Source organism: Salvelinus sp. IW2-2015, linkage group LG7 (assembly GCF_002910315.2).
Source record: "Salvelinus sp. IW2-2015 linkage group LG7, ASM291031v2, whole genome shotgun sequence".
NCBI lineage: Eukaryota > Metazoa > Chordata > Actinopteri > Salmoniformes > Salmonidae > Salvelinus > Salvelinus sp. IW2-2015.
Window position 1 is genome coordinate 25,246,516 of NC_036847.1, and position 26,736 is coordinate 25,273,251.

General features: G+C 41.4%; 2 protein-coding genes across 3 annotated transcripts in view; one reads left to right on the forward strand and one right to left on the reverse strand.

Moving 5' to 3' along the window:
- Positions 1–16,915, forward strand: LOC111966708 (zinc transporter ZIP5-like). Its single transcript, XM_023991580.2, has 11 exons — positions 1–205; positions 332–381; positions 583–777; positions 3,056–3,309; positions 4,183–4,372; positions 4,690–4,867; positions 5,089–5,258; positions 5,420–5,548; positions 9,845–10,139; positions 10,825–11,015; positions 12,144–16,915. Exons 1-11 carry the CDS (start codon positions 196–198, stop codon positions 12,291–12,293), a joined length of 1,812 nt encoding a protein of 603 aa, XP_023847348.1. The 5' UTR covers positions 1–195; the 3' UTR covers positions 12,294–16,915.
- Positions 13,112–26,736, reverse strand: part of LOC111966709 (serine/threonine-protein phosphatase 6 regulatory ankyrin repeat subunit C) — a 22,234-nt gene continuing 8,609 nt past the window's right edge. The window contains exons 15-26 of one of the 2 annotated variants that reach the window (XM_023991582.2): positions 26,559–26,670; positions 26,378–26,449; positions 26,038–26,239; positions 25,771–25,858; positions 25,436–25,553; positions 25,026–25,245; positions 24,790–24,877; positions 24,203–24,286; positions 23,874–24,019; positions 23,605–23,687; positions 23,275–23,449; positions 13,112–23,073 (exon numbers count right to left, since the gene is read on the reverse strand). In XM_023991582.2, the coding sequence (XP_023847350.1) occupies positions 22,808–23,073; positions 23,275–23,449; positions 23,605–23,687; positions 23,874–24,019; positions 24,203–24,286; positions 24,790–24,877; positions 25,026–25,245; positions 25,436–25,553; positions 25,771–25,858; positions 26,038–26,239; positions 26,378–26,449; positions 26,559–26,670 (1,654 nt within the window). In that variant the 3' untranslated portion in view covers positions 13,112–22,807. Of the gene's footprint in view, positions 23,074–23,274; positions 23,450–23,604; positions 23,688–23,873; positions 24,020–24,202; positions 24,287–24,789; positions 24,878–25,025; positions 25,246–25,435; positions 25,554–25,770; positions 25,859–26,037; positions 26,240–26,377; positions 26,450–26,558; positions 26,674–26,736 lie in introns of both variants that reach the window. The other variant, XM_023991581.2, reaches the window with a different exon arrangement.

Below are 26,736 nucleotides of genomic sequence, written 5' to 3' on the forward strand. Positions count from 1 at the left end.
CTATCACAAAGGTTGAGAATTCAGCTAATTATTATTTTTTGTGGATATTCAATTCAACCCTTGTTAGATCCTCCACCTATTATTATACTGGTTGAAGATGTTGCAGTAGCCCAGTTATTGCAACAACTCTGTTCCAGGACATGGATATTAAGAACACTTCTCACGTGCCTTGAGCAGGGCAAACCATCCTGCTGTATGGGAAACGGTAGGTCAATTGCCGTGAGCAATGCTTTGCGGCCTCCCTTATCTGTTTCATGACTCAGTTAACGAGTCGTTATAATATTAACACAGAAAAACAAAAGACAATAACCCCAGGCTCTTCAACCCTCAGATCAGCAGGGCAAGAGAAGATGTATTTCAGGACTGGGAAAAACAACCCGTGTGAGTAGCCTATAGGCATAATAAAATCTGTACGACTTTGTTGGTTCGCGGACTATAAATTCTGGCCATTTTGTAGCGTTTCGCTGCTTGTTACAATTTGCCAGACTAAATGATAAACAAACTGGAAGCATTAAGAAGTTATTGAGACTGTTCACGGTACGTGACTTGTGAATAAACTTGCCTCCATATTGCTTTCTGCAGTTAATTTCTAGGATGTCACCTCTACTGACGCTCGCAGTATTTGTCTGTCTGCCTCTGCTGGAGTTCGGGACAAGGGCTCGACCATCTCTCAGTGGCACAGTGGAAACGCCATCGAATACGACAGACAGGATATCAAATGGAAGCCGACAAGAGGTATCAACAGCCGAACATTTAGACGAGGCTTTTGAGGAGCAGGTGAGAATATTGTGGAAGACCGTCTATGCCATTACATTTTCTAACTTGATCATTCAGAATATTTCGAGAGTGCTCTTCTCGACGATTTGATGGCCTGATAAATCCTACCCCCTCTAACCTATGAACTTTCCTCCACATCTAAATGTGATGAGTTTACGGCATATTTCAGAGACAAGATAACCAACATTAGGCTTAGTATCAGACTTGATTATAAGTTTGATTTGTGCCCTAGCCTGCCAGGTAAAGGCACTATGGATTTATTTTTCCTGGTTGACACAGACATGCTCAGGAAAATGATTTCACAATTTCACTCTTATACTTGCCTTCTCGATCCAAGCCCCCCCTTTTTCAAAACAGTTTTTAATTGCATATCTGAAGAAGTGAAAGCTATTGTTAATCACTCCCTGTTCACAGGCACTTTCCCCACTGCACAAAACTTATATGGTGAAATGCCTTCTGAAGAAAAGTATTCTAGATTCTTCAGCTTTTAGAAATTTTCAGCCAATCTCCAACCTTCCATTCGTCAGCAAAATTCGTGATACATTGATTTTCAAACAGTTAAGTGATTTATTATTTTTTAAATGCCAACTATTAAAAAAAATCCAATCTGGTTTTCGTGCCCACCACAGCACAGAAACAGTGGTAAATGATCTTAGAGCCAACACAGATGCCAAACAGCTCTCTGTCCTTGTACTCTTGGATTTAAATGCTGCCTTCAACACTGTTGAACATGATGCCCTTCTGGAGAGGTGGGTTAGCCAATTTCTAATTTGGTTTAGGACCTATTTAACTGGTCGAGAGTTTGTCACCCTTCGTGAACATAACTCAGAGAAAATACATATCACGTTCCACAATGTTCGATTTTTGGTCCGGTGCTGTTCAGTTTATATGTTACCCCTTGACAGCGTTATTAGAAAGCACAACATAGATTTTCACTGCTACGCAGATGATACACAACTTTACATTTCTGCATCACCAGAGGATTTTAGCTCAATAATTTAGACTGTGTTAGTGATTTAAATACTTGGATGGCTCACCATTTCCTCCAGCTAAATCAAGACAAGACAGAGGTACTTACTGTTGGAGCCAAAGCACAGAGAGATAATCTGGCCTCACATTTTAATTCAAGGCGATAAAGATAAAACACCAAGTAAAAAAACCTAGGTGTTGTTTTAGATTCTGAACTAAACTTCGAATCACACATTAGGAATGTGACCAAAATAGCTTTTTACCATCTGAGGAACATTGTCAAGTGGCGGCTGTTTCTTTCTCAGGCTGTTACAGAGACTCAATGCTATTATTACAAGCAGGCTTGACTACTGTAATGCTCTCTTGTCTGGTCTACCCAAGAAAGTCATTGGTCAACTGCAAAACATACAGAATGCTGCAGCACGGGTACTGACCAAGACCAGACAGAGAGCACACATTACACCGGTTTTAAGGTCTCTGCACTGGCTGCCTGTGAGTTTTTGAGATGATTCTATTGGTTTTAAATCAATCCACRTTTGTGCACCCCAATACATGTCAGACATGCTTTTAAGTTATGTACCCAGTAGGTCCCTCAGGTCCTCTGGCACTGGCCTTTTAACTATCCCAAAGCCTAGGACCAAGAGGCATGGAGAGGCAGCCTTTAGTTATTACGCCCCCAGCCTCTGGAATAGCTTGCCAGGGAACCTGAGGGGGGCCGAAACTGTGGACATATTTGAGAGTGGGTGCTTTTTAGTCGTTCAGGTTGTCACTTTTGTTTTTTTATCTTATGTTTGTTGTTTAGTAAATATTTTAGCTTTTATTTTAGCTTTTATTTTCATAACTTTTTTCCTGTGAAGCACATGGCATTCCATGTCAAATGTGCTGTATAAATAAAGCTTGATWTTTATATTCTCCAGGCATCTCAAATATATCTGAATTTGGCCTCAATATATCAGTGATACAACTTAATTTCACAGCGACATTATGGAAGTCATAGTTGATAAGGTTACAACTTAAACTTTCAGGAGAGACACTGATGTCAACAAGACACTAAACCTAAATTGCATCGGTAAAAAGGGGTTCCACTAAATTGCATCAGATGAAAATTAGCCGGCTGGCTAAAACTGTCACTTTTACAGTAATATTCATTCATGTGCGCTATCCCTGTAAAACAAAATTGAATAAAGTAAAAATATAAAGTTGCCTAGCTATTATAAGTCTCATAATGGCAGTGTTTTAACACTAATGATTATCCTTCTTGCTGACAATTTCAGCTGACAATTTACTCTTGTCAATACCTTTTTTCCAGGTCTACTACTTGCACCGTCTGTTCCATCAGTATGGAGACAACGGGACCTTGTCCTATAAGGGCCTTCAGATGTTACTGGGCAGCCTGGGACTAGGGCAGGTCAGTGTGTTGGAGATCAGCCACCAAGGGTTGAGGCACAACCATAACACTCTGACACCCCCTCACCCACAATCTCATGACCATGAAGATCAGGAAACGGACACCCCCAGTCCTAGTAGGCCTATTCAACCACCCCCCTCTGTAAAAGCATCCAGGTGAGATACAGATATTGAAACTGATTTGATTCCATGATTGTTAGAGATGTGCGATATACAGTGCCTTCAGAAAGTATTCACACCCCTTGACTTTTTCCACATTTAAAATTGATTACATTTGATAATTTTTTTTGTCAATGGCCTCATAATGTCAAAGTGGATTTTTTTAAATATTTTTTTTTACTAATTAATAAAAAATGAAAGCTGAAATGTCTTGAGTCAATAAGTATTCAACCCCTGTGTTGTGGCAAGCCTAAATAAGTTCAGGAGTAAAACATTTGCTGAACGAGACACTTAAGTTGCATGGACTCGGTTGTGCAAAAATATTATTTCACATGATTTTTGTACCCCACACACACAATTATCTGTAAGGTCCCTCAGTCGAGCAGTGAAATGAGAACTTGTTCTCAACTAGCCTACCTGGTGAAATAAACATTTCAACACAGATTCAAACACAAAGACCAGGGTGGTTTTCCAATGCCTCACAAAGAAGGGCACCTATTGCTAGATGGGTAAAAAAACTGACTTTGAATATCCCTTTGAGCATGGTTAAGTTATTAATTACACTTCGGATGGTGTGACAATACACCCAGTCTCTATAAGATACAGGTGTCCTTCCTAACTCAGTTTCCGGAGAGGAAGGAAATCGCTCAGGGATTTCACCATATGGTGACTTTAAAACGGTTACAGAGTTTAATCCATCCTCAGGAGAAAACTGAGGATGGATCAAGGGGTGTGAATACTTTCTGAAGGCACTGTATGTAGCCACTTTAAGTACTGAGGTTTTGGCATTCTAGTGTTCATTAAGCTATGAATAGTTACACAATGACACCTGAATAAACTGTACAGCCTCTTCTCAACCCCCTCTGAAAGAACCCCACAGCCTGGGATATCAGGGCCTGCTGGATCTGGGTCTGAAGAGGGCAGCGCATTATCCTCTGATCATGTGATTAAGGAAGAAATTCTTCTATGGTCATCCCCTATAGCACACTCTATTCCTGTCCAAGGAATGTTTGACTCCCTTGTGTCAAATCACCCCACTACGAGACATCTTCATGGGAACGTGAGTAGTCAATAAAAAAAACGTTGATCTGGCTAATGTTTTGTGCCAAATGCACAAAGTTAACTGAATTCTGCTTACTGTTCTTGGCTAAATGTCATCCTCTCAGGTGATGTTTTTTATTCAAAATTGTTAAGATAGGGAGGAAGTTAAAGGAAAAGGGTGTTCTGTTGTACATGCCTGGCCAATGAATGTTTTGGGTCCCTTTTGTCAAAAGAAACCCCTCTTAGAGTTAATGAGAAAATCCACTATCAAAACATTCTCCATACATAAACAGTTTCTGTGGACAGTGATGCCTTTTAACCCTTTCCTTTTCACAGTGTCTGAACGTTACTCAGCTGTTGTGGAATTTCGGTCTGGAAAAGGCATCCCACATCACTCCTGCCCACTTCACCCTCCTGTGCCCAGCTCTGCTGTACCAGATTGAGAGTGGCGTGTGTCTACGCCACCCAGAAACTCATGGTGCGGAGTCAGAAAGGAGTGTGACTTTCCTCAAAGGTGCATTTAATGAAACTACCAGCTGTGACAGGAAATGATTGATCGATATAGTATGTTTTAAAACTCAATGCATCCCTTTAAGTTGGAGCAAAGGGGCATAACTTTACATTAATGACACACCTAGACTTAACATAACACTGGAAACTACAATACCCTATTGACCAAGCAGAATGAATACAACATCTAAATTAATACAATACAATATATTGTTTGTTTTGCAGCTCTGGGATGGAGCTCCTTGGCACTGGTTGTGATCAGCCTGCCGTCTCTGCTGGCTCTGAGCCTGGTACCCCTCCTGCCACCCGCCCGCCTCCATTCCTTCCTCTGCCCAATGACAGCCCTGGCTGTGGGTACGCTGTGTGGAGATGCCTTGCTGCATCTCCTGCCTCACGTAAGTACCCATCCAAACTGTCAAACACTAAATAAATACCAGTGCTGCTGTCTCTGTTTAGTCATGGAGGGTGAAGTTGTAAAATCTATTGGTAAATGTTGTAAGGTAAAAACCTGTTGTTGATAGTGAAAACTGTGTCTTGTTGTATCTGTGTCCTGCAGGCCAAGACTGGGCCACACTCAAACCACTCTGAAGAACAGGACTCTATTCTGAAGGGCCTTTGCGTGCTGGGAGGTTGCTACGTCCTTTTCATCTTTGAGAGCCTTCTAGGACTGAGGACCCATTACAAGGTTAGCTGGATTAAGATGATAAAGGGGCGAGTTTAATGCTGTTGTCACTGTTTTATAATACACTGTGCAAAAATATAAATGCAACAATTTGAAAGATTTTGCTGAGTTAGTCAATTGAAATAAATTCATTAGGCCCTAATCTATGGATGGGTGGGCCTGGGAGGGCGTAGGACCACCCACTTTGGAGCCAGGCTGACCCACTGAGGAGCTAGGCCCAGCTGGTGCCTAGCCAAACTCGGCTAAGTGAACCGAACGAATGTGCTCGCATATCCCCTTTAAAAGACATTAGCTAGAAAAACGAGAAAAGCGGCAATAGTATTGTTTGTCCATCTTGAGATGCCGTAGCCAGTATACACTTCCTCATAAATCAGAATTAATCTAAGATGAGAAATCTGTCATTCATTTTTACGTTTTTGCAGAGATCTTAGTTGCGCAATTTTTTTATCTAACCAAGATGTGTTGTGCAGTATTTTTGCAGTGTTTTTGCACTGTTGTGCAGTAAAAAAACTTGCATTAAAACTTGCCGTCTGTTGTTGAACGACAACAAACACTTAAATGAAGAATCCCTACTGTTGACCAATCACTGACGAAGGGGTGTAGACTTCGGCTTCTGAACTTCGGCTTGCCTCAAAGAATGTTTTTGTGAGCCCCCAAAAAACCTGCCGAAGACCAAAACAAACAAACACGTCACAAAATGTCATAATATATTCCCAAATGTTTCGGATGGGAAGCATGAGGACGCCTTTAGGGCCTATTCTCACTATGAGATATGAAGACATCTGAGGAGCAGGGGTGGCAAAAGAGAATTCTACTTTTTAATTCACATGACATCCTTGCCTAACATTTTGTTGTAGCTGGCCATATTACATCCTTGCCTAACATTTTGTTGTAGCTGGCCACATGACATTCTTGTCTAACATTTTGTTGTAGCTGGCCATATTACATCCTTGCCTAACATTTTATTGTAGCTGGCCACATGACATCCTTGCCTAACATTGTTGTAGCTGGCCATATTACATCCTTGCCTAACATTTTGTTGTAGCTGGCCACATGACATTCTTGGTCCGCAGCTCAAATTGACCTTAAATATTACAGTAGCCAGTAAGCACAAACTATTCAACAATGATAGAAACGTTTCTTCTAAAACACAATACATTATTGAATAATGCAACCAAACCATATTATACTCTTGAATAATGCAACAATTTACAAGCATGTATCTGCAGACAATTTGTGTTTATTTTCTCGTCTGTAGGCTTCACTCATTAAATGTTACCTTCAAGACAAAAGCACAGAGTTGCTATAACAGCACGTTTCATTAAGTGACATTAGCCTATCGGGGGGAAAAAATGAACGATTAAACCTCTAATACAAATATAAAGGTACATTAGGCCTACCTTACAACAAAGCAGGCTTCATCATGCAAATCATTACATGTGGTAAAARCAAATTGCGACAAAGTGGGTATAAGTGAATTCACTGCGAGGAGCTGTTTTATATGGAAGCCCATAAACGCCATAAAATAAAATGCCTCGTGATTTGTCAACGTGCACAATTAGTCTGATCAGCAGTAGCCTACTGATAACAACCACAGCTTCAGGTAGCCTAGAGAAGCCTATGCGATCTGATCCCATTTGGGCTTGGCCAGGAGAAAAATAATCATGTTTTTTATAGCCTTAGCTATGTATTTATAGCCTAAAATAGGTCAATTTTATTTGTATTCTGAGAAAGTGAATTTGATCAAATTTGGGTTATGTTCACACTTCGGGTGGCTAGGCTACTTAAGCCTTTTTAATAAAAAATTACTGACTGGAATTAATCAATCAACACAATAGTGATGACATACTTTGAGTATCTTTTTCATTACAGATGCAACCAGCCATACAGCGAGCTCGGCACTGTTCTTTTTTTTGTCCAATCGTAGTTGTCTCTGTGTAAAGGGTTTTAAAGTTTTCATTCTCCCTAGGGCCAGAAGTTATATTTTTTTAAACCATATGACGTGATTAGAAAATGATCTGGTCCCATTTATAGCCCATGTGAAACTGCTTTTTTTACAGCTGATTTATTACCATGTCATACACTACAACTAGGGTCCAGAGTCGGTTAGGTTAGCCTACTACCAGATCAGGAAAAACTCTGGGCCCCAGGAAAACAATCCCCCCCACCCACTCTAGGACCTGTGGTGCTTACTTGTTTTTGATCCCCATTAGCTTTTGCAGAAGCAGCAGCTACTCTTCCTGGGGTCCACACATGACAAGTAACAAAACACTGATACACTGAGAGAAGGAAAGTCACACAAACTAAACATTCAATAAAATACAACAAAGTGTCTGTGTGCGCCACCTCTGAAATCAGCACACGATGCTACAAATGAAAAAACATATCCTATTTGTACGATCTACATTTCTGATCTTCCATAGTTTTATGTAGCTCAGTGCAACCAGCAGCTACTGCAAACATTTCAGAATATAACAGGCTGTTACTGCAATTTCAGGTAAAAATCWATAAAAAGTCTCAAATATTAGGAAAATGTCTACATTTCAGCTGTTTCAAAAACATTGCTCTGCTGTTTACATTTATACTGTATGAGTGTTGGTTCAACGAGACAATTGTTTACACTTCCCTGCTTCAAGGGGGCAACTGTCAGGCGAGTGTTGTGCACTACGTCGACACGTAGCAAGTTCACATTTTAATGTGTAGCCGACGGTATTTTTACAAAAAGTGTTGTAAGTGTGAAGAGGTTCTATATTGTCTTTGTTAGGAAAGCAGGGTGGATTGTTTGGTCTGGTAGTTTAGTTTATTAATTCGACCATTTAAAAAAACAAGCACACAAAACTTAAAAGCCATACATGCACATTAATAAAATCATTGATAACACACAAAGTCTGGGACTTATTTCCATTGTGGTCCTCTTGAGACGAGATCCAACACAGTATGGCAGTGAAATAATAAAACAAAAACATAGAAGAACATCTCATCGCAGTTACATCATAGKGGTTATTCATATGGGCACAGAAGACATCAAACATATTTTTACTTTATTTTTAAAGCTGCCCAGAGAGGATGTTGTTTTTATGGGCAGAGGCAACTCATTCCATTCTGAGGCTCCAGTATACAAGAAAGTACCTTTCCCAGCATTACTCCTGAACCTGTATAAGCACACATCAGCAACACCTGATCTGGTGCTGTGATTGTGTGCATCCCTAACACGAGGAAAGTAATCACTTCAATATCTGGGCGCAGGACCATAAATACTCCTGTAAACCAAACCTAGTCTAATCTGGGATACCCTAGCCTCAACAGGCAGCCAGTTTCTGAAAGCAGCTCCTCCCTATGTGAGTACGTGGACTCACCTTTAATACTACCCTGATCAGCTTATTCTGGGCAATCTGGAGCTTCCCCTTCATAAATTTAGATAAGCCCCCAAACCAGGAAGTACTAGCGTAGTCAAAATGGCATTGAATGAGGGCAGTAGCTAGCACTTTCATGGAGTCCTTATCAAGCAGCTTGGACTTTCTAGCCAAAAACTTAGTCCTGGCATTAACCTTCCCTAGCAGTTTATTGGCCATGCTCACACCTCCCAAGCTTCCATCAAGGATACATCCCAAGTAGCTAACAGAGGTTTTAGTAGTCAGCACCTCACCCCCTAACTCCACTCTGATTTCAGACGACCTGCACAATTTAGGTCTGGATTCAAAAAGAATTGCTTCTGTTTTCCCTAAGTGCAGAGATGTCTTATCTCCAAGCCATTTGCTAATGTTAGTAAGCTCTGTGCTAAGCATAATCCAACGTAGTTTTACTTTTGTGAGACACCAGAAGTGTAGAGTCATCCGCATAAAGAAAAAGACGGCAAGAACAAGCATCTTTCATATCATTAATATACAATAAAAACAGCAGAGGCCCAAGCATGCTCCCCTGCAGAACGCCACAAATCATTGGTTTTGCCTGAGACAGTGAACCATTAACCTATACTACTTGCTCCCTTCCTGATAAATATGACTTTATCCAGCCTAGAGTGATACTGCTTAACCCCAGTGCCTCCAGTTTGGAGATTAGGAAGCAGTGGTTAACTGTATCAAAGGCCTTCTGTAGGTCAAGCAGTACCATTCCACACAGATTTCCCTCATCAGTCTCTTTCCTGATGAAGTCAGTCACGTAAAGTAGACATGAATCAGTGGAGTATGTTTTTCAAAAACCCGACTGAAAATCATACATTAGACCCATTTTAGTATTCAGTTGTGAATGTTTCACTCATATGGATTTTTTTTTTTTAAAAGCTCTTTCTTTTGTCATCAGAAGGCTAAGAGGAAGGAGCAGAACACCAGTATAGAGCTGTATCCAGAGAGGGAGCTTACTGCTCTGCAGAGTGAGACACAATCCTCTGAGCACGGTCATGGTCACGGCCATTCACATGGCCCATCTTCCAAGGAGGAAGCTGGGATAGGAAGCTTGGTGTGGATGGTGGTTATGGGAGACGGGATCCACAACCTTACTGACGGTCTGGCAATTGGTGCAGCTTTTTCTCAGAGTCTGGCTGGAGGTCTCAGCACCACGATAGCGGTGTTCTGTCATGAGCTTCCTCACGAACTAGGTATACAAGAGAACCTTCCCTTTCAACTGAGTGTACAAAACATTAAAAACAGCTTCTCTCTCCATGACAGACTGACCTGGTGAATCCAGGTTAAAGATATGATCACGTGTTAAATCCACTTCAATCAGTGTAGATGAAGGGGAGGAGACATGTTAAAGAAGGATTTTTAAGCCTTGAGACAATTGAGACATAGATTGTGTTTGTGTGCCATTTGAGGGTGAATGGGCAAGACAAAAGATTGAAATGCCTTTGAACAAGTTATGGTAGTAGGTGCCAGGCGGACCAGTTTGCGTGTGTCAAGAACTGCAACACTGCTGGGTTTTTCACTCAACAGTTTCCCGTGTGTATCAAGAATGTTCCACCACCCAAAGGACATCTAGTCAACTTGACCACTGTGGGAAGCATTGGAGTCAACATGGGCCAGAATCCCTGTGGAACGCTTTTGACAGATAACCTTGTAGATTCCATGCGCCGCTGATCTGGCTGTTCTGAGGATGAAAAGAGGAAGATGCAACTCAATATTAGGTTTGGTGTTCTTAATGTTTTGTACACTCAGTGTATGTACTGTAGGCTACAGACAAAGGTACAACGCATCATAAAATCCATGTTAAAATGTTCAGGTATACCTCTGCTCTAATGTTCCATGGAGTATACGGTTCATTCAATGTGTTGACTGTCTGTGTAGGTGACCTGGCAGTGCTGCTAGGAGCAGGGTGGCCTGTTCGCAGACTAGTTCTCTTCAGTGCTGTTTCAGCCTTGCTGGGCTTCGTGGGACTGCTGACTGGCTCTGTCCTGGGCCACCAGTCTGCTCAGATCTCCCCCTGGATCCTCACCCTCACCGCTGGGGTCTTCCTCTACGTGGCCCTTGCTGACATGGTGAGCCACGAGAGTGGATCGATTTCCACACGTACATTTTCACACTAAATACTTTGACAACTGCTGATGTAAATAGGGCTTTATAAGTACCATTAATTTAATGATACTGCCAACCATAACCATATTGTGCTGGCTGATATCATCTTTTCACATTACACATCCACCATGCTGGAAAGGACAAACAGGCCAGGGCCTGGTTTCCTTATAGTGATGAAACTTAGGCTTATGAGTGTTTTAACAATGCATCTTTCCTACAATGGCCGACGATGTAACATATTTCCTAAAACGCCACGCAGAGAGAACGTTCGCTAAATGCGGCATTTTGTTGATCGAAAGAAAGGCAGTGCTGCTCTCGGATCAGCTTTCTCCATTCAAATCTTACCTTAATTAGAATTATTCCACAATACTATCAATGTATCAACTCCTACAGCGATATTATCACCTATGGCTTCAAATATTGAGGCGGCTTATTCTAATGCTTACCCGACAACAGGGGTGTCAAATTCATTCCATGGAGTCCTAGTGTATGCTGGTTTTTCCTTTCAATTAAGAGCTAGACAACCAGGTGAGGGGAGTTTCTTACTAAATAGTGACCTTAATTTATCAATCAAGTACAAGGGAGGAGCGAGAACCCGCAGACACTCGGCCCTCTTTGAAATGAGTTTGACACGTGCCCTATAATAATGCACAAAATCAAGATTTGGCATTTTTTTTGACAGTAGCCAAATGGCAAAATAGAACTACATTGAATGAACATGTATTTAAATAAATGTCAGTATATAGGCCATTTCCTTTATTTATCAGTTTTCACTTGAAACACATTTTTATCCTTTGTTGAATTTATCAGCGGTTAGAGACCGAGAATTAAGATGTTTATATGTTTAGTGGAGATCTGTGTATGTGACAGTTGGGAAAAAACACACCTGTTCTATGAGTGGTCAGTAAATAACAAGAGTTTAAGTGCAACTTTAGTAACAATGGTTTTGGTTAACAGCTTGGAGATTTAACCTCCTATGAAAGGTTCTAATGATGAACTTAGCCTTAAGATGCTTTTGGGGAACCGGGCCCAGCTCAGTACAACTCAGCTGTGCTCCGTGGTGTGAAAATGTCACATTCTCTCATCAATAGTTACCTGAGATGCTTCATGGTGATCCTGGCCCGATGGGACCCTGGACTCGCTTCCTGCTACAGAACCTGGGCCTGTTGGCAGGGGGAGCCATCATGTTGTGTATCGCTTTGTTTGAGGACCATATCGCCTTCAACCTGGGTGACGTCTGACTCAATGGGAAAGATATGAGTGGATCAAATTCTAAACCACCTGAGGTTCAGATGGTGATTCTAACCCACTGGATTGGCTACTCTTAATTCAAGTTCAAAACGGCCAATATCAAGACCTCAAAGTAGACTTACTTTACTACTAAAGGCCTGAAAAACGTGATTTGAGATGACCTCAATTAAGGACCAGCTTCACTTTTAGAGCACTCTGAGGCACGAGATTCCATATTTACATTTTTAGTAATTTAGCAGACATTCTTATCCAGAGCGATTTACAGGAGCAAGTGCCTTGCTCGATGGATCAAAAACATTATTATTTTTTCTCATCTAGTTGGCTTGAGGATTCGAACCATCACCCTTTCGGTTACTGGCCCAACCGCTAGGCTACCTGCTGCCCTACTTACACAATTTGATGGTTAATGTAAACAACCCGTGAGTCACTCGTCCTGCTGGGCATCACATGGCCAAGAGAATGGCACTGTACTGCACACAATTTTGCTTTCTTATTACCATGTTCTATGAAACTACATTCTCTTTTAATGTAGTGTGCAACTTGTTTTTTCCTATATCATGAATGTAAAAAATCAAGTCAATTATTTCAGAATTGTTTGCATGGGTTGAACCACGCTGGCAGGAAGTGCAAAACATATGTAGACTTTCAATATCCAACATGTCCTTTGTTTAAAAAAATTAAATCTTGAATACTGAATAACCATGTCAAATTCACAAATAAAGGTGTCCCTTTTATATCTGACCATGACTCCAGAGCACTTCTCACTAGTTGTACATCTAGGAATCAAATCATAACACATGATGCAGTGAATATTTATCAATAGCACTTTATTTAAAACACAACCAACCCTAAGCCACAATACTGAATGACAAGACCAATTGGCTGCAGCAAACATTGTATAAAATAGATTTAGATTCAATGTTTAAATCATTTTAACGTCAAAGATTGATGCGCAGATTAGTCCGAAATTGTGAATGAATGATCTTACACATATCCGTAACATTTTGAAACAAATTACATAGTTCACACAATGGAAAAACAAGGCAAAGTGCTTTTGGGATCAATTGCATTGTTGTCAAATAAAGAAATGGCTTGAGGTTTTGGAGGGACAGTGGATGGGGAGTGAGGGGGTGTTCCTCTCCTTGTGTGGGAATGAGGGGCAGGGTGAGTGTCTGACAGAAACCAGACCTCACACCCTGTCCTCTATTGCCATGGAATTAAAGCTAGAATCTTTAGTTCCTACATTCATTTTTGTACTTAAATGAATGTTATATGGCCATTTTCTTACACTGTATAGCCTCAACATGGTTAACTATGTTTTATATCATGGGTGGTCAGTCCTTGCATCCATAGCTCTGTCCATGAATTTGAGTGGTTACATTTCTCCAGGCCCAGCCGTCAGCTTTTTACCAAAACAGAGGTGGGGTATCCGCTTTTGTTTCAATTAAGGATTCTAGCTTTAAAGCTGATGCACAATGACAGTGGGAAGGCAAACACCTAGCAAGTTGCGTGGATTAGTGTTTCTGAAGGCATACGGCTTGAGGGGAACAAAATTCAACCTCGTACAGAATATAATAATGCATATAACCGGTCTCCACTGTTAAAAATATGATAGTACCAAAACCAGCTGTACGTACATATGCAATAACTAACCCAACCAAAATTCACATTCCAGGAAGCTGTAAACTTTAAGAGACTAGAGCATAACATGAAAGCAGAAATGAGGTTTTAAAAAGACATCAATCAGCATCAGTCTGGCATCACATCCCAGTGGTATTTTGTTGTAGAAATGCGGATCATAAATCTCATGAACACACACAATTATACATACAATCAAGCACACTTCAAGTTGAATTATTATTCATGGTAAAGTTCCCATAGGCTAATGTGTATATATTTGTTTGTCAAAACAGGTGCAGATTAACTCAAGCTGCAATTTATGGGAGGTAGGAAAAATGCTACTATTGAAAAAGACAAATGCAAACAAGTTTATTTACATGGATAATACCATTATATGCATCAGCCTTATAGAATTTGAAGAAAGTGAGAGGCGTTGACTATTCATGTTTTAACTCACTAATGTTGAAATCGCGCTACGTCATTGGTCCTGTTGCCATTGTCATCACAGGTCTAGAGCACATGCTGGTGATGGCATTTTCTACTCACAGAATAGTATTTGCAGGTTTGTAAATGAGGTAAGAGTTAAATAGGGAATCTTTCCTTTCTCTGACACACCGCATGTAGACTAGGCCCTATGCCAGATGTCAAAGTTACTACTATTCAACAGCAAAGCAGTTTAGACTGTTCTGTTACCCAACAGCAAAGCAGTTTAGACTGTTCTGTTACCCAAAAGCAAAGCTTGGAAAACTTTTGGAATGTTTAGCTGACAAACCAAATTATTTTTAAAAGGTACATTGAAAAACCATTTCATTGTAACTATTCATGTGCCCTGATTTAGACTCCTCCTTTCCTGGTATGGGGTCCATAGTATTTACAATACATAAGCCACGGAGTGAAACGGGCAACTAACCCATAGTCGGTCTTCATCAGTTCACGTGCTGCAGAATAAACTAAGAAATCCGCAAAGGGACCTACAAGTCACAGGATATGCCAATGAATGCATCCATATTGCTCAGGGAGCACATTACCATAGTGTACCTCCAACAGATGGTATCAAAATGACTGCGATGTGAATCACCATTGTGGTCCCTTACGGAGTCCAATGATAATATCTGGCCCAGACTTGATGCGTGGTCACCCACAATGGAGGCAATTCCCAATAGGAGGCTAATAATTGGCATTGATCCTGTGCTTATTCTAAGAGTACGTCTGTGCTTTTACAGCAAATTACTGCCAATAATGGCAAACAATGTTTTTGAACATTTCCTTCCCCTGCTGGTTAAGGGGAATGTTATTCTACAACTAATATCACAGGGCTTCCAACAATGGCCATTTTGACATGTACTCCAACATGTCAAAAGGGTGTACAGTAGGTATACACATTATGCCCTAAGCACTGAGCTGTTCTCATGCTACACCTTTCATTTCCATTGTCATCGATATGTCTGATTTAGACAGGCTTGGTTACTTGCCCAAAGTAACAAAAACATACATGTGCAACACTATAAAAGTGTTTATTTTAAGTAGTTGCTTGTAATGTGTAATAATTCTTACAGTTTTCTTAATGTAATCCATGGGTCACCATTTCAACACGCCTCCATTATTGATACTAATAAAACATACATGAACAGTGAAGATCAGAACAGCTTCAGAAAGCTTAACTTCGATGCACACCTTAAGTTTAGTGAGGGGGAATGAATGGGAGGTCTCCCTTAATGTTTCTTCTGAAAACAAGGCATTTCATAATTCCTTTAGATACGGAGGAAGATGCATACATACACACCTAGACATGCAATCAAAATATTCCATCCAAAAATGCCTTTAACACAATACACACAGTTAATGTATCAGTCAAATGATCTTGTGCATGGTCTGGTCCCCCTTATGAGAAAGCAGCTTTGATACTGATATCAATCACAGTTCCAAGAATGCTGTTCTTCACATCCTAGTGCCACTTCTCTGAATGCGAAGCAGCAAGGAGAGGTTACAATCCCACTGCATTAACCAGCTACAGAAAGTTTTTTTACATGAGGAAGCAAATGATAAATAAGAAGTTTATTGCACTCGTCTTTTTCATCCACTTCAAAAGGGAGGTCAGCTTAAAAAGCGAGGATGATTCATCACACCCTAATGCTACTAGAAGACGACGCATGTTATATTAGACCACTTCAACAGAATGATCACATGCTTAACACTGCACACCGCTACTGAGGAACCACTACTTTTAATAATGCAAAAACACCACACGGTTACGACCAAAACATTATCCTTATTACTTTTATGTACCCTAATATGACTTCAACCTGAACTATTCTGTACAGTTAGCACATCTAAGTATAAATACATCTAAATTGATATGCTCAGACTACAGTTACTGGTAATGACTATCCAATCCATTGCTTTCCTTCTCTTTGTGACCCCCTCGTTCTAACTCTTCTTGGCTCTAACCGCCACAGCATTGCGAGACACATCTTTGCTTGGAGGTATCGTCAAAGAATATGGTTCCATGTTTGGATTTGTGCTTTAAAAAAAATACTCCAATATTGGTGTTCAACATTAGGTATGATAGTACACTCGGATTCACCATATGATGGGACTCACGCGCAGAGATCCATAGCATGCACATGGAATAGGCCAAGAACATAAACAAGAGTTGCTTATTTTAGCAAACATCACAAAGGTTAAGAATGTTCTTTTCAGAGAGATGTGCTCTTATTTTACATGGAATTCATAAGGCTTCCGGAAGGTATAAATGGAAGACCATGCCGTAGCTACAACATTCATTTAGAAACACATGAAAAGGCACCATGCCACCTCTGTGCTGGTTATCACACAGGTCCAACTGATGGAGAACAAAATACCAAGCAAGGATGAAGGAAAAAAATGAGACCACAAGCAGGGGGAAAGCTAGAAAAATCCTCCCATATTCACTAACCCACATTCACCAACTTGAGGGGGTAAATAATTACTGCATAGTACCCCCCCCCCAAAATATAGATTGTATTTTCACACAACTTTTCCTCATGATCTTCATTGAATTACACATTTCTGCCCTTCGCGTACCAGAACTTAAATCTTTAGAATCAAATTGACAACTGTTTGCATTTATAACAAGGTAGACTTCTATTTTTGTCCTTTCTCTTCTCTCCAACTGGTACTGAGGTACTTAAATTAATAGCGTTATTTGGTTTTGGAGATTACAGTCAAACTGAACTAGACCGGTAATAAGTAAAATCCAATTGTTTTTCACTCAATGTAGCAAATATGGCAAAATCCCAAAACAATCTCAGGGAAACCTTGAGTTGTTTGCCATCAACATTGGGTGTGTGCATCCAAAATGGCACCCTATTCTCTAAATAGTGCACTGCTTTTGACCAAGGACCATAGGGCTTTGGTCAAAAGTTGTACACCATGTAGAGAATACGGTACCATTTGGGATGCACACCATAATAGCAAAATCAGCAGAGATTTGATCAGTTCCACTGAGAAATGTAACTCCAGAGGGGTCACGTGTTATAACTTAGTAGGTACTGCAAGATACTGGTTCCTTTGCTTTAAAGGTAAGGCTTGGCTGTGAATGAAAATTTTACATTTGCCTTCTATGAAAGATACTTCAAGTAAGAATAGGGGCATCCATCGAGGTAAATCTATTCCCTGTTAACCACACATCTGCCAACATTAAAAACTGTTCCTATTATAATTACAAAACCAGCTCTTACAAAGAAATAAACATACATTTTGATCATTGCCGACTTATTACATTATATTTGTCTTTACAAAGTCTGTCCAATTATAAATAGTTAAACAAATCTTGCATCCATTATTTTTTCCAGACTACCATGTCTGTTCTGATTGCTTTCCTCTTCCTAGTTTCCACCCTACGATCAGTACTAAGTAGTGATGCAAACCATTAGTCACCACTGACATAAGGACCTGTATCTTTGACAGCAATGCTTCAAATCAGAGCTTAATACTATTTTTATTTTACTTTCTAACCATGGCTATCTGGGTAAATGAGTCCCAACAAAGAAATTAGTTACTGACCAAATATGACTTATGCTTGAAGGCAAATAAAGGTTTCTATGGCACTAAATGGATGTAGCTGGGTGTATTTTCCTTTTTAAAAAACAGGCTATCAATTAATGCAAAAAAATTAAAGCAACTACAGCGTAGTCTAATTTCCTGTTCAAAATATATTGTAAGGCTATCTCAATGATATTAACAGAGATGAATGTTCAAACCCTCCAACCTGCTGTTTCCATTGTCAATGCATGACAAACACATAGGGACCTATAGGTATAGCTCGATCACATTCAAGAGACAAGACCCATAACAGGAAGACTAAACTTACATGACAACTATTTCATGCTGCTACTTGTATAATTTCATGAATGCCAGAGCAGCAGTTCAAAAGGTCAGGAGAAAATAATTGTTCCAATTTGACCCCATATTCACATTTGCCAGTGAAGTCATGGCTCATATATTTGGAGTCAGTGTGTACATTCCATGTTCTCAGAATTAGATTTTTTATACAATGTACTTTGCCAAATAAGGCCTTAACTGTGACCTAAGATTTGCACAATAAGTCATGCAAATCGCATGTCAATTGTAAGTCGCTCTGGATAAGAGCATCTGATAAATTACTAAAATGCTTTGTTGGATTAGCTTAAATACAGCAGAAGGCAGTGCAATATTTGTGCTGCACACATCGTTCACACGCTCTTTATTGCTACAAATAAATGTCCCACTTAATTGTTTCTTTAAAGTCAGAAGTATGATCTCAAGCTCCTTTATAATGAGTTCTCTGTCTAGCAATGGAACACACATGGATAGAGGTCCAGATGGGATATATGCTGGAGAACTGGTGCCATCTGCTGGACAAGGGCATTGCAAGAAGAAAACCATTTCTGATCTGCTAGCCAGACACACTTGCTGTTGGATTATTGATGTAATCAGTGTCTGTTATACAACATACAGATGTTGATCAATGTGGAGTCATGGGAGGAGGATGCAAGCATGGTGAAAGCAAGCCTAACTAAATCACTGGACTAACCAGATGGACTAGTAACATACCCTGGACTGGCATCGATCAAACCACATTGTGATAGCTGGATTTTGGACCATGTTGTGTGGACTGACCATTTTAGACCCTGAGAGTTTTTAAGTTAAATCTCTGTCAATGACGCAACAGTATACATACCTTGCAATCTTTGCCATGGCCTGTTTTGCACCTCTTCTCTCCCACAAAGCAGACGTCATGTAGCTACAACACATATGCATGTAAATATACATACGTATGCACGTATTCAGAGTGACAATGCACACAAAGACACTGAACGTGTTAAAGTGCATAACTACCTCAATAAGTGCCTTGGATCAGGGTTGAATGAATAACTATAGAACTGTATGCATACCACATAAAATGTCAATATGACTTGCATATTCTCAATCCATGTGATTGGCTCCACACAGCCTGAGACTATTAACCGTTTACACATGACACCAAAGACTATACACTCCCTTTGTTCCTCCTCTACCCCAGACAACACAGAGAACACCGACTGTTGGGCACCACATGACTTGTTAGTCCATTATATTAGGTCCTCATCTTTATCATCCAGAAAGAACTAAGGCATGTCATTTAGCCATCATCAAGAGATGTTATGGTGAAGCATTAAATAAATGTAAATTAGTCCGGAAACTGAAATGTAGCTGTCCACTGATGATGCAATCGAAATGGTAGTGTAAAAAATATTTAAATTAAGTTGAGCTCCAGTGGTCTGATACAATCTACAATGTAGTACCACCAGACAAGATACACGCGTAACAAAAAGCAAAAAGGAATTACACTTTTTGGCTTTACTAAAACACAAGTACTACTACTGCCCATATGAGTGTAACATTAGTTTTTTCAGTTCATTCCTACAGTAACCCTGCCTACCTACCGGGCTTTCAATCATCTCTAGTAAGTCATGACTTCTGTCCGGAGACATGAACAATCAAGCCCAACCAAGGAATCCTCTTCTTACCAGATTTACAGGTCTGACTAAGTGGGTGAGATCCTAGGGTTCGTCTTATTTTGCCATCCTGCATTCATACTACCAAGATGTCATATGGTTCTAAATGAGATTCCATGGTGGCAATCAATTGAAATGTTTTCTTGGCACAGAAAAATGCCTTGACACAGCGACTACAGCCTTTAGTCTAGAACAGATCATGTCCATGTAGCTAGGCCTAGTGTCAGAACTCAAATAAAGTGAACATCAAACAAGATTACCAAGGAAACAAAAGCCCTTGAGGCTATGATTGTCTTTTCAATAACGTTCAAATGCCAGAAAGTAAATATTGCTTATATTATACAAAAACAAAAGAGCATTTCAATCTCATACCAGGACTGACCATTGTACTAGTCAAGATACAAGCGTTGAGAGGAACAGTGGTATTGCTCCATCTCTTAATTTCTGAAGAACACTGAACAAAAATATTAACGCAACATGTAAAGTGTTGGTCCCATGTTTCATGAGCAGAAAAATGAGATCCCCAAAATGTTTCAATCGCACAAAAAAGTATTCCTCAAATTTTGGGCACAAATTCGTTTACATCCCTGTTTGTGAGCATTTATCATTTGCCAACATAATGCATCCAACTGACCGGTGTGGCATATCAAGAAGCTGATTAAACAGCATGATCATTACACATGTGCACCTTGTGCTGGGGACAATAAAAGGCCATGAAAATGTGCAGTTGTGTCACACAACAATGCCACAGATGTTTTTTCAGGGACTGTGCAATTGGCATGCTGACTGCAGGAATGTCCAGCCAGAGCTGTTGCCAGAGAATTTAATGTTAACTTCTCTACCATAAGCCACCAACATCGTTTTAGAGAATTTGGCAATATGTCCAACCGGCCTCACAACTACGGACCACGTGTAACCATCTCAGCCCAGCACCTCCACATTTGGGTTCTTTACCTGTGGTATCGTCTGAGACCACACGTTGATGTCAACGTTGTGAACAGAGTGCCCCATGGCGGCGGTGGGGTTATGGTATGGCAGGCATAAGCTACGGACAACGAACACGATTGCATTTTATCGATGGCAATTTGAATACACAGAGACACTGTGACGAGATCCTGAGGCCCATTGGGGTGCCATATCTTAAGAATCTGTACACAATTCCTGGAAGCTGCAAATGTCCCAGTTCTTCCATGACCTGCATACTCACCAGACATGTCTCCCATTGAACATGTTTGGGATGCTCTGGATCGACGTGTACGACAGCGTGTTCCAGTTCCCGCCAATATCCAGCCACTGAAGTGGAGTGGGACAACATTCCACAGGCAACAATGAACACCCTGTCCAATTCTATGTGAAGGAGATGTCGCACTGCATGAGGGAAATGGTGGTCACACCAGATACTGACTGGTTTTCTGATCCACGCCCCTACCTTTTTGAAAAAAGTTATGTGACAAACAGATGCATATCTGTATTCCCAGTCATGAAATCCACAGATCAGGGCCTAATGAATTGATTTCCTTATATGAACTCAGCTATCTTTGAAATTGTTGCATTTATATTTTTGTTCAGTATAAATTCAATTTCAGATTGACCAAGGCCAAATTTGGGGAAATAATCCCATTCAATGTACCAAAGTCTTTTGAGAATGATAAGATTTTTTTTTTGAGAAATCAATTGAAATGGTTTAAAGATTGACTGAGCAGAATCTCAGAATACAAGAGAAAGTGCTCACAATACAAGAGGCTTCACTGAGGTGCAATGGGGCGAGCCCGCTCCCAAAGGCAAACTAAATAACCAAGGCCTCATTGCTACTACTCTCCCTGTCTAATCGTTCAGCAGCTGCAAAATTATTTATCGAGGTATCTCAAGATCGATCTATCGTCTTTCTCTATACAGTACATCTCAAATAAATATTTTTGTTTTGCCATAGTAGTGATGATCACCTTTGGTCATAACTGATATGCTTTGAACCACATTCTAGCTTAGTAAACACAAAACTGTGTTGTAGACAATACTTCAGCATTGAGAATAAATTGATGCTAAAATCCCAACCTGAGCACTGTACTCCTTTGCAAGGAGACATGCTTACATATACATTTTTCAAACTTTAGCAGCTCTATGAAATTCTCCTCTATGAAAATGACAAACTATTTTAGGCTAAAAGTTTAAATATAGGCTACTACACAAGGTACATATTATAATCATTTTTTWAAAAAGTCAGAATAGTTATATTTTAGCATTGCACTCTTGGGCAGGACTTTCTTCTGTATGGTTCCTTCATCAAGTCCTCTACCCTACTTTAACCCGTTTGAATATTCTCCTTTGGGGAAGGCTGTGCATTCCTATTCAAGGCCACCACTACTAGTCCTAGTTTCTGATATATTAAATACTGAATGATAATGAGAAGTGACTAAACAAGAGACTACAAACAAACACAAAAAGGAGAATAAACAGTACTTTAAGCTGTCAGTCATTTTTCTGTGCTGACAAGTACCTATTTGCGGGACATTTTTTTAAAGGGATTGATTATTTAGATTATTTTTGTGGTTTGTTATTAGCAACCATTTTAGGGACAAACAGCGGTATTCCAGTGACATTACAGAAAGAGAGATCAGTCTCTCTGTGTTAAGCACTAACTACTACAGAGCTGAGATAGATGCTGTGGGCTCTATTTGCATATAGGTTTGACTGCCCTTCAGGTGAAGACCACACATACGCGCACACATTCGCACAGGCGTGTAGGTGGGTGTACTCAAGGGAGTCACCCTGTGGTGGTGGTAGTTGTGGTGTCGGATTGTAGGTGTAGGATGACCTTACTCAGAAAGGCACCCGTCCAGGCCGATGGCGGCGCCATGGTGGTCTTTGACTTAGCCGTGGTGATGGTGAAGGCCTCCGTTGGGCAGGGGTGTGCAGGCTGCGGTGATTCCGCAGTGCTTCAGTAGGTTGAGACCGGGGGAGATGGAGGAGGAGACAGAGATGGAGGAGACAGAGATGGAGGTGCAGGGGCAGGAGGAAGAGGAGCAGGAGCATGAGGAAGGGTCCAGAGGTGGGAAAGGTTTCATGGTAGAGAGGATCAGAGCCAGGCAGTCAGCCACGTCCTTGTTGGGGGCGCAGGCCAGGGCTGGAGTGTGGCCTGGTCAACAACAAAAACACCCTCAGACCAGATAGACAACAGCTTTCTAGTGTATGGCCTATGCTCGAGGAGAAAAAGGCCTAAGTAAGTAACAATCAGAAATCAATTAGAAAGCCCATAGCATTAGGCTACATGGTGTAGGACTAAGATGTTAAAATGAAGACGACGTTTTGAGAAAGGTGGAATAGTGTCTCTCCTCACCCTCCTCATCCACTGCCAGCACTGTGGCTCCTCGACTCAGCAGTGCCTGGACCACGGTGGCCATACCGTTGCGTGCTGCTAGATGCAGGGGCATTTGCAGTGCAGCGTTGGTTGCATTGACGAGGGTAGCGTTATGGATCTCCCCCAGAATCAGCAGGGCACACATCTCATGAGCCTGCAAGACAAATACAAAAACATGCTTACATCAACCATTATCAATACATGCACTTCATTAATCTCCATTCATCAGAGAGGTGCTGAAAGCTTGAATGCTATGTTATTATGCTCCATTTCTTTCTGAGCTCTGATGATATTGTGAGGGCTGCTTACCTTGCTGCAGGCCAGATGCAGGGCAGTGTTTCCACTGTCGTCCAGCAGTGTCAGGTCAGCCTTGGCCCGTTGCAGGAGGATGGCTGGGAACACCAGGGGAGAATCAAGACATAAATGACACAGGATTCCTCTTTACAGATCTACCCAACACATAATGAATTCACTCCAATCAAGTGGTAGTTCATTCTTCTTCAGAGACTGATGAAAGAGAATCTGCTAAACTCTATCCTTTTGCAAAACATCAACGAAAACGTGTTCCGTAGACTTACCCACGGTGCCACTCTGTCCGTTGTCAGCAGCAACCATGAGAGCAGAGCGTCCGGTGTGGTCCACGGCGTTGATCTCAGCTCCGTGGCGTAGGACCAGCTGAAGCCCCGACACGTCCTCGGCACACGCTGCGGCATGAAGCGGGGTCCTACAGGCAAAGAGAGGCAGCCCGACCTTGGTGAGCTCAGTCTCGCATGACAATGAAACAGGAGATAAAATCTGGAGTCCACACTGAGTGCAGAGGTACAGCTCAGAAGACATACCAATGAAACAGGAGATACCCAAGTAAACATCTAGTAAGGTAATGACACCTTGCCCTCAATTGACTTACCTTCCTTTAGTATCCCTGGTGTTAACCATCTGTACACCAGCAGATTCCAACAGCATCTCTGCAGCTCCACTACGGCCATTCATTCTGCAGCATCACACAACATCAAAAGATCACCACAGACAGGTTGGCTGATAACTTCACAAAAAAGACACGCGTGTCGATGTGGCCGGAAGGCATGCTGTTATGATTCTGAAAGGTCAGATAGCTAGCAACAATGACAAGAAGCTGCCATGTGGGGAATCATTGGTGGCTCGTTTCATCATTATTGATACCATGTCTTGTTTTGAGGTGTTTTGACTGATGTTTATGCTAATATGGCTAAAATTAGCTAGCTAGCTAACAATTGTAACGATGAATTTGAGACAAGTGCTCATTGTGCAAATGTATTTATGCTTTCAATAAACATTTGGAGACTAAATATAGTTCACGTTGTCAACAGTCTAAGCCAACCCTGTAGTTGAGCAACCGTCAGTTTTGTTGCTAAACAACCAACCTGTTTATAGAACCCATCATTACTGATCCTTTCCCAAACACATTGTCCTAATAATGTATGATCATGTTTAAAACATTGATTAGAGAATACTCACAGAGCACAGTGCAATGGGGTAAAGCGGTTTCCCTCCTGGCTACTACATGTTTTGTGTTCAAGTAAAACCTCCAAACAGCCTTCATGCCCTGATAAGAGGAGGAAGAAGTGTGTTCATTTGAATTACAAAGACACTACAAAGCAAACTGTTCCCCCCCCCACATTTCATTTATACATGTAATATACACCCTTCTTGAAAGAGGGGTGTTTTGGGATGTAACCAATAACCACGCAGACCTTGGTAGGCGGCCCAGTGTGACGGCGTGTACTCTTCGTGGTCCAATAGGGAGTCCAGAGGATCGGAGCGCATGGCGGCACGCAGCAGACTGGCCAGGATGTCAGTGTAGCGGTGGGAGGCAGCGTAGTGCAGGGGGGTACGACCCTGGCCGTCCCGACACAGGGCAGATGCCTCGTGATCCAGCAGGGCTGTCACACAGTCCTCACGGCCCACCACCGCCTATGGGACAGGTTCCAAAGAGTTACACAGATATATTTCTAACTTTTACAGTGCTAATTAATAATTATTTCAAACTAATGTTGCAGCGTTCCTCTGTACCACACAACAACCAGACAGGCTAGGTGTAGCTGAAAAATATGACCTTTTTCTCAGTTGACTAGTGTGAAAAGCCTATAGGCGTGTAGCTCACCCCTCTGTGCAAGGCAGTGCTGCCCCCCTTGTCCTTGGCGTCAGGCCAGGCCCCCTTCTCCAACAGCAGGTGGACACAGTCTGTATGGCCACCTAGCACGGCCAGCATCAGAGGAGTCCTGAGGAGGAAGACAGGGAAGACCACACACACAGTCATTTATATTACAACGTCAACAATGCTTTCTAGCAGACAGGATGTGTGATTCTGTAAATCTTCAGTGAACAGCCTAAACTGTATTGCTATCTATATGGAGTTACTAAAAGTAAATAACACAATACATTTACATTACAAAAACAAAGTTTCCTGCCAGGTAGCAAGAAAGAGAGACCACTCACTGTCCCTGTGTGTCTGTGACGTTGGTAAGGTCTGCCTCCTCCCCGCTTTCCACCAGCATGTGCAGACATTCCGTGTGGCCGTTGGCAGCTGATATGAAACAAACATTTAATCACACATTCAACCCTGACTGCTTTGTTTCTAAGCTATTCCATACTTGCTAATATCGAACAATATACAGGGACACATGCTTGCATGTATTCATTACACATGGCAAATAAACTTTAACTAATTTCAACCCACATCTAGTTCTGAGGGGGGGACCGTACCTGCGACGTGTAGAGGGGTCCACATGTGTCTGTTCTCGTTGAGGAGGCAGGAGGCCCCCTGGGCTAGCAGGACCTCTACACAGCGGGCGTAACCTCTCTGGGAAGCCAAGTAGAGCACAGAGCGGCCCGAGGCATCCTGCACGTCCACGTACGCAGCAGTCTCCGTCAGCACACGCAGCGCCTGCCAGTGGCCATTATCAGCCTGAAGGGGGAGAGGAGATGGTATACGACAGGAAACAGTCATGTTTTGGCTGCTCTATATGAACATGGCATCTTCTCCACACATAGTCTCAAGCGATGATGTATCAGAGAGGGTTTTAGGAATGAAAGGCACACTTACAGCTAAATGCAATGGACTCACTGGAATACTGCTCTCAATGTCTCCCAATGCGTTAAACGACATTTCCAGGAGCTGAAGGAACATGGTCATGCTGCATTACCGTCCACAAAGCAAGGTCATGATGAAAAACAATTCACCTGTTTAGCTTCGTACGGTATTGAACACAAACAGAAGGACTCACCAGTTCCAGGTTCTGCTTGTTGCCGTGGGAAGCAGCATAGTGGACAGCACTGTAACCTTTAGAGTTGACCAGGGATGGATCGGCACCGTTGTCCAACAGATGCTCCAAGCAACTACTTACAAAGACAGACAAAAACAACAGTCAAGTGGATGTCATGAAATAAACGAAACCTTGAGTC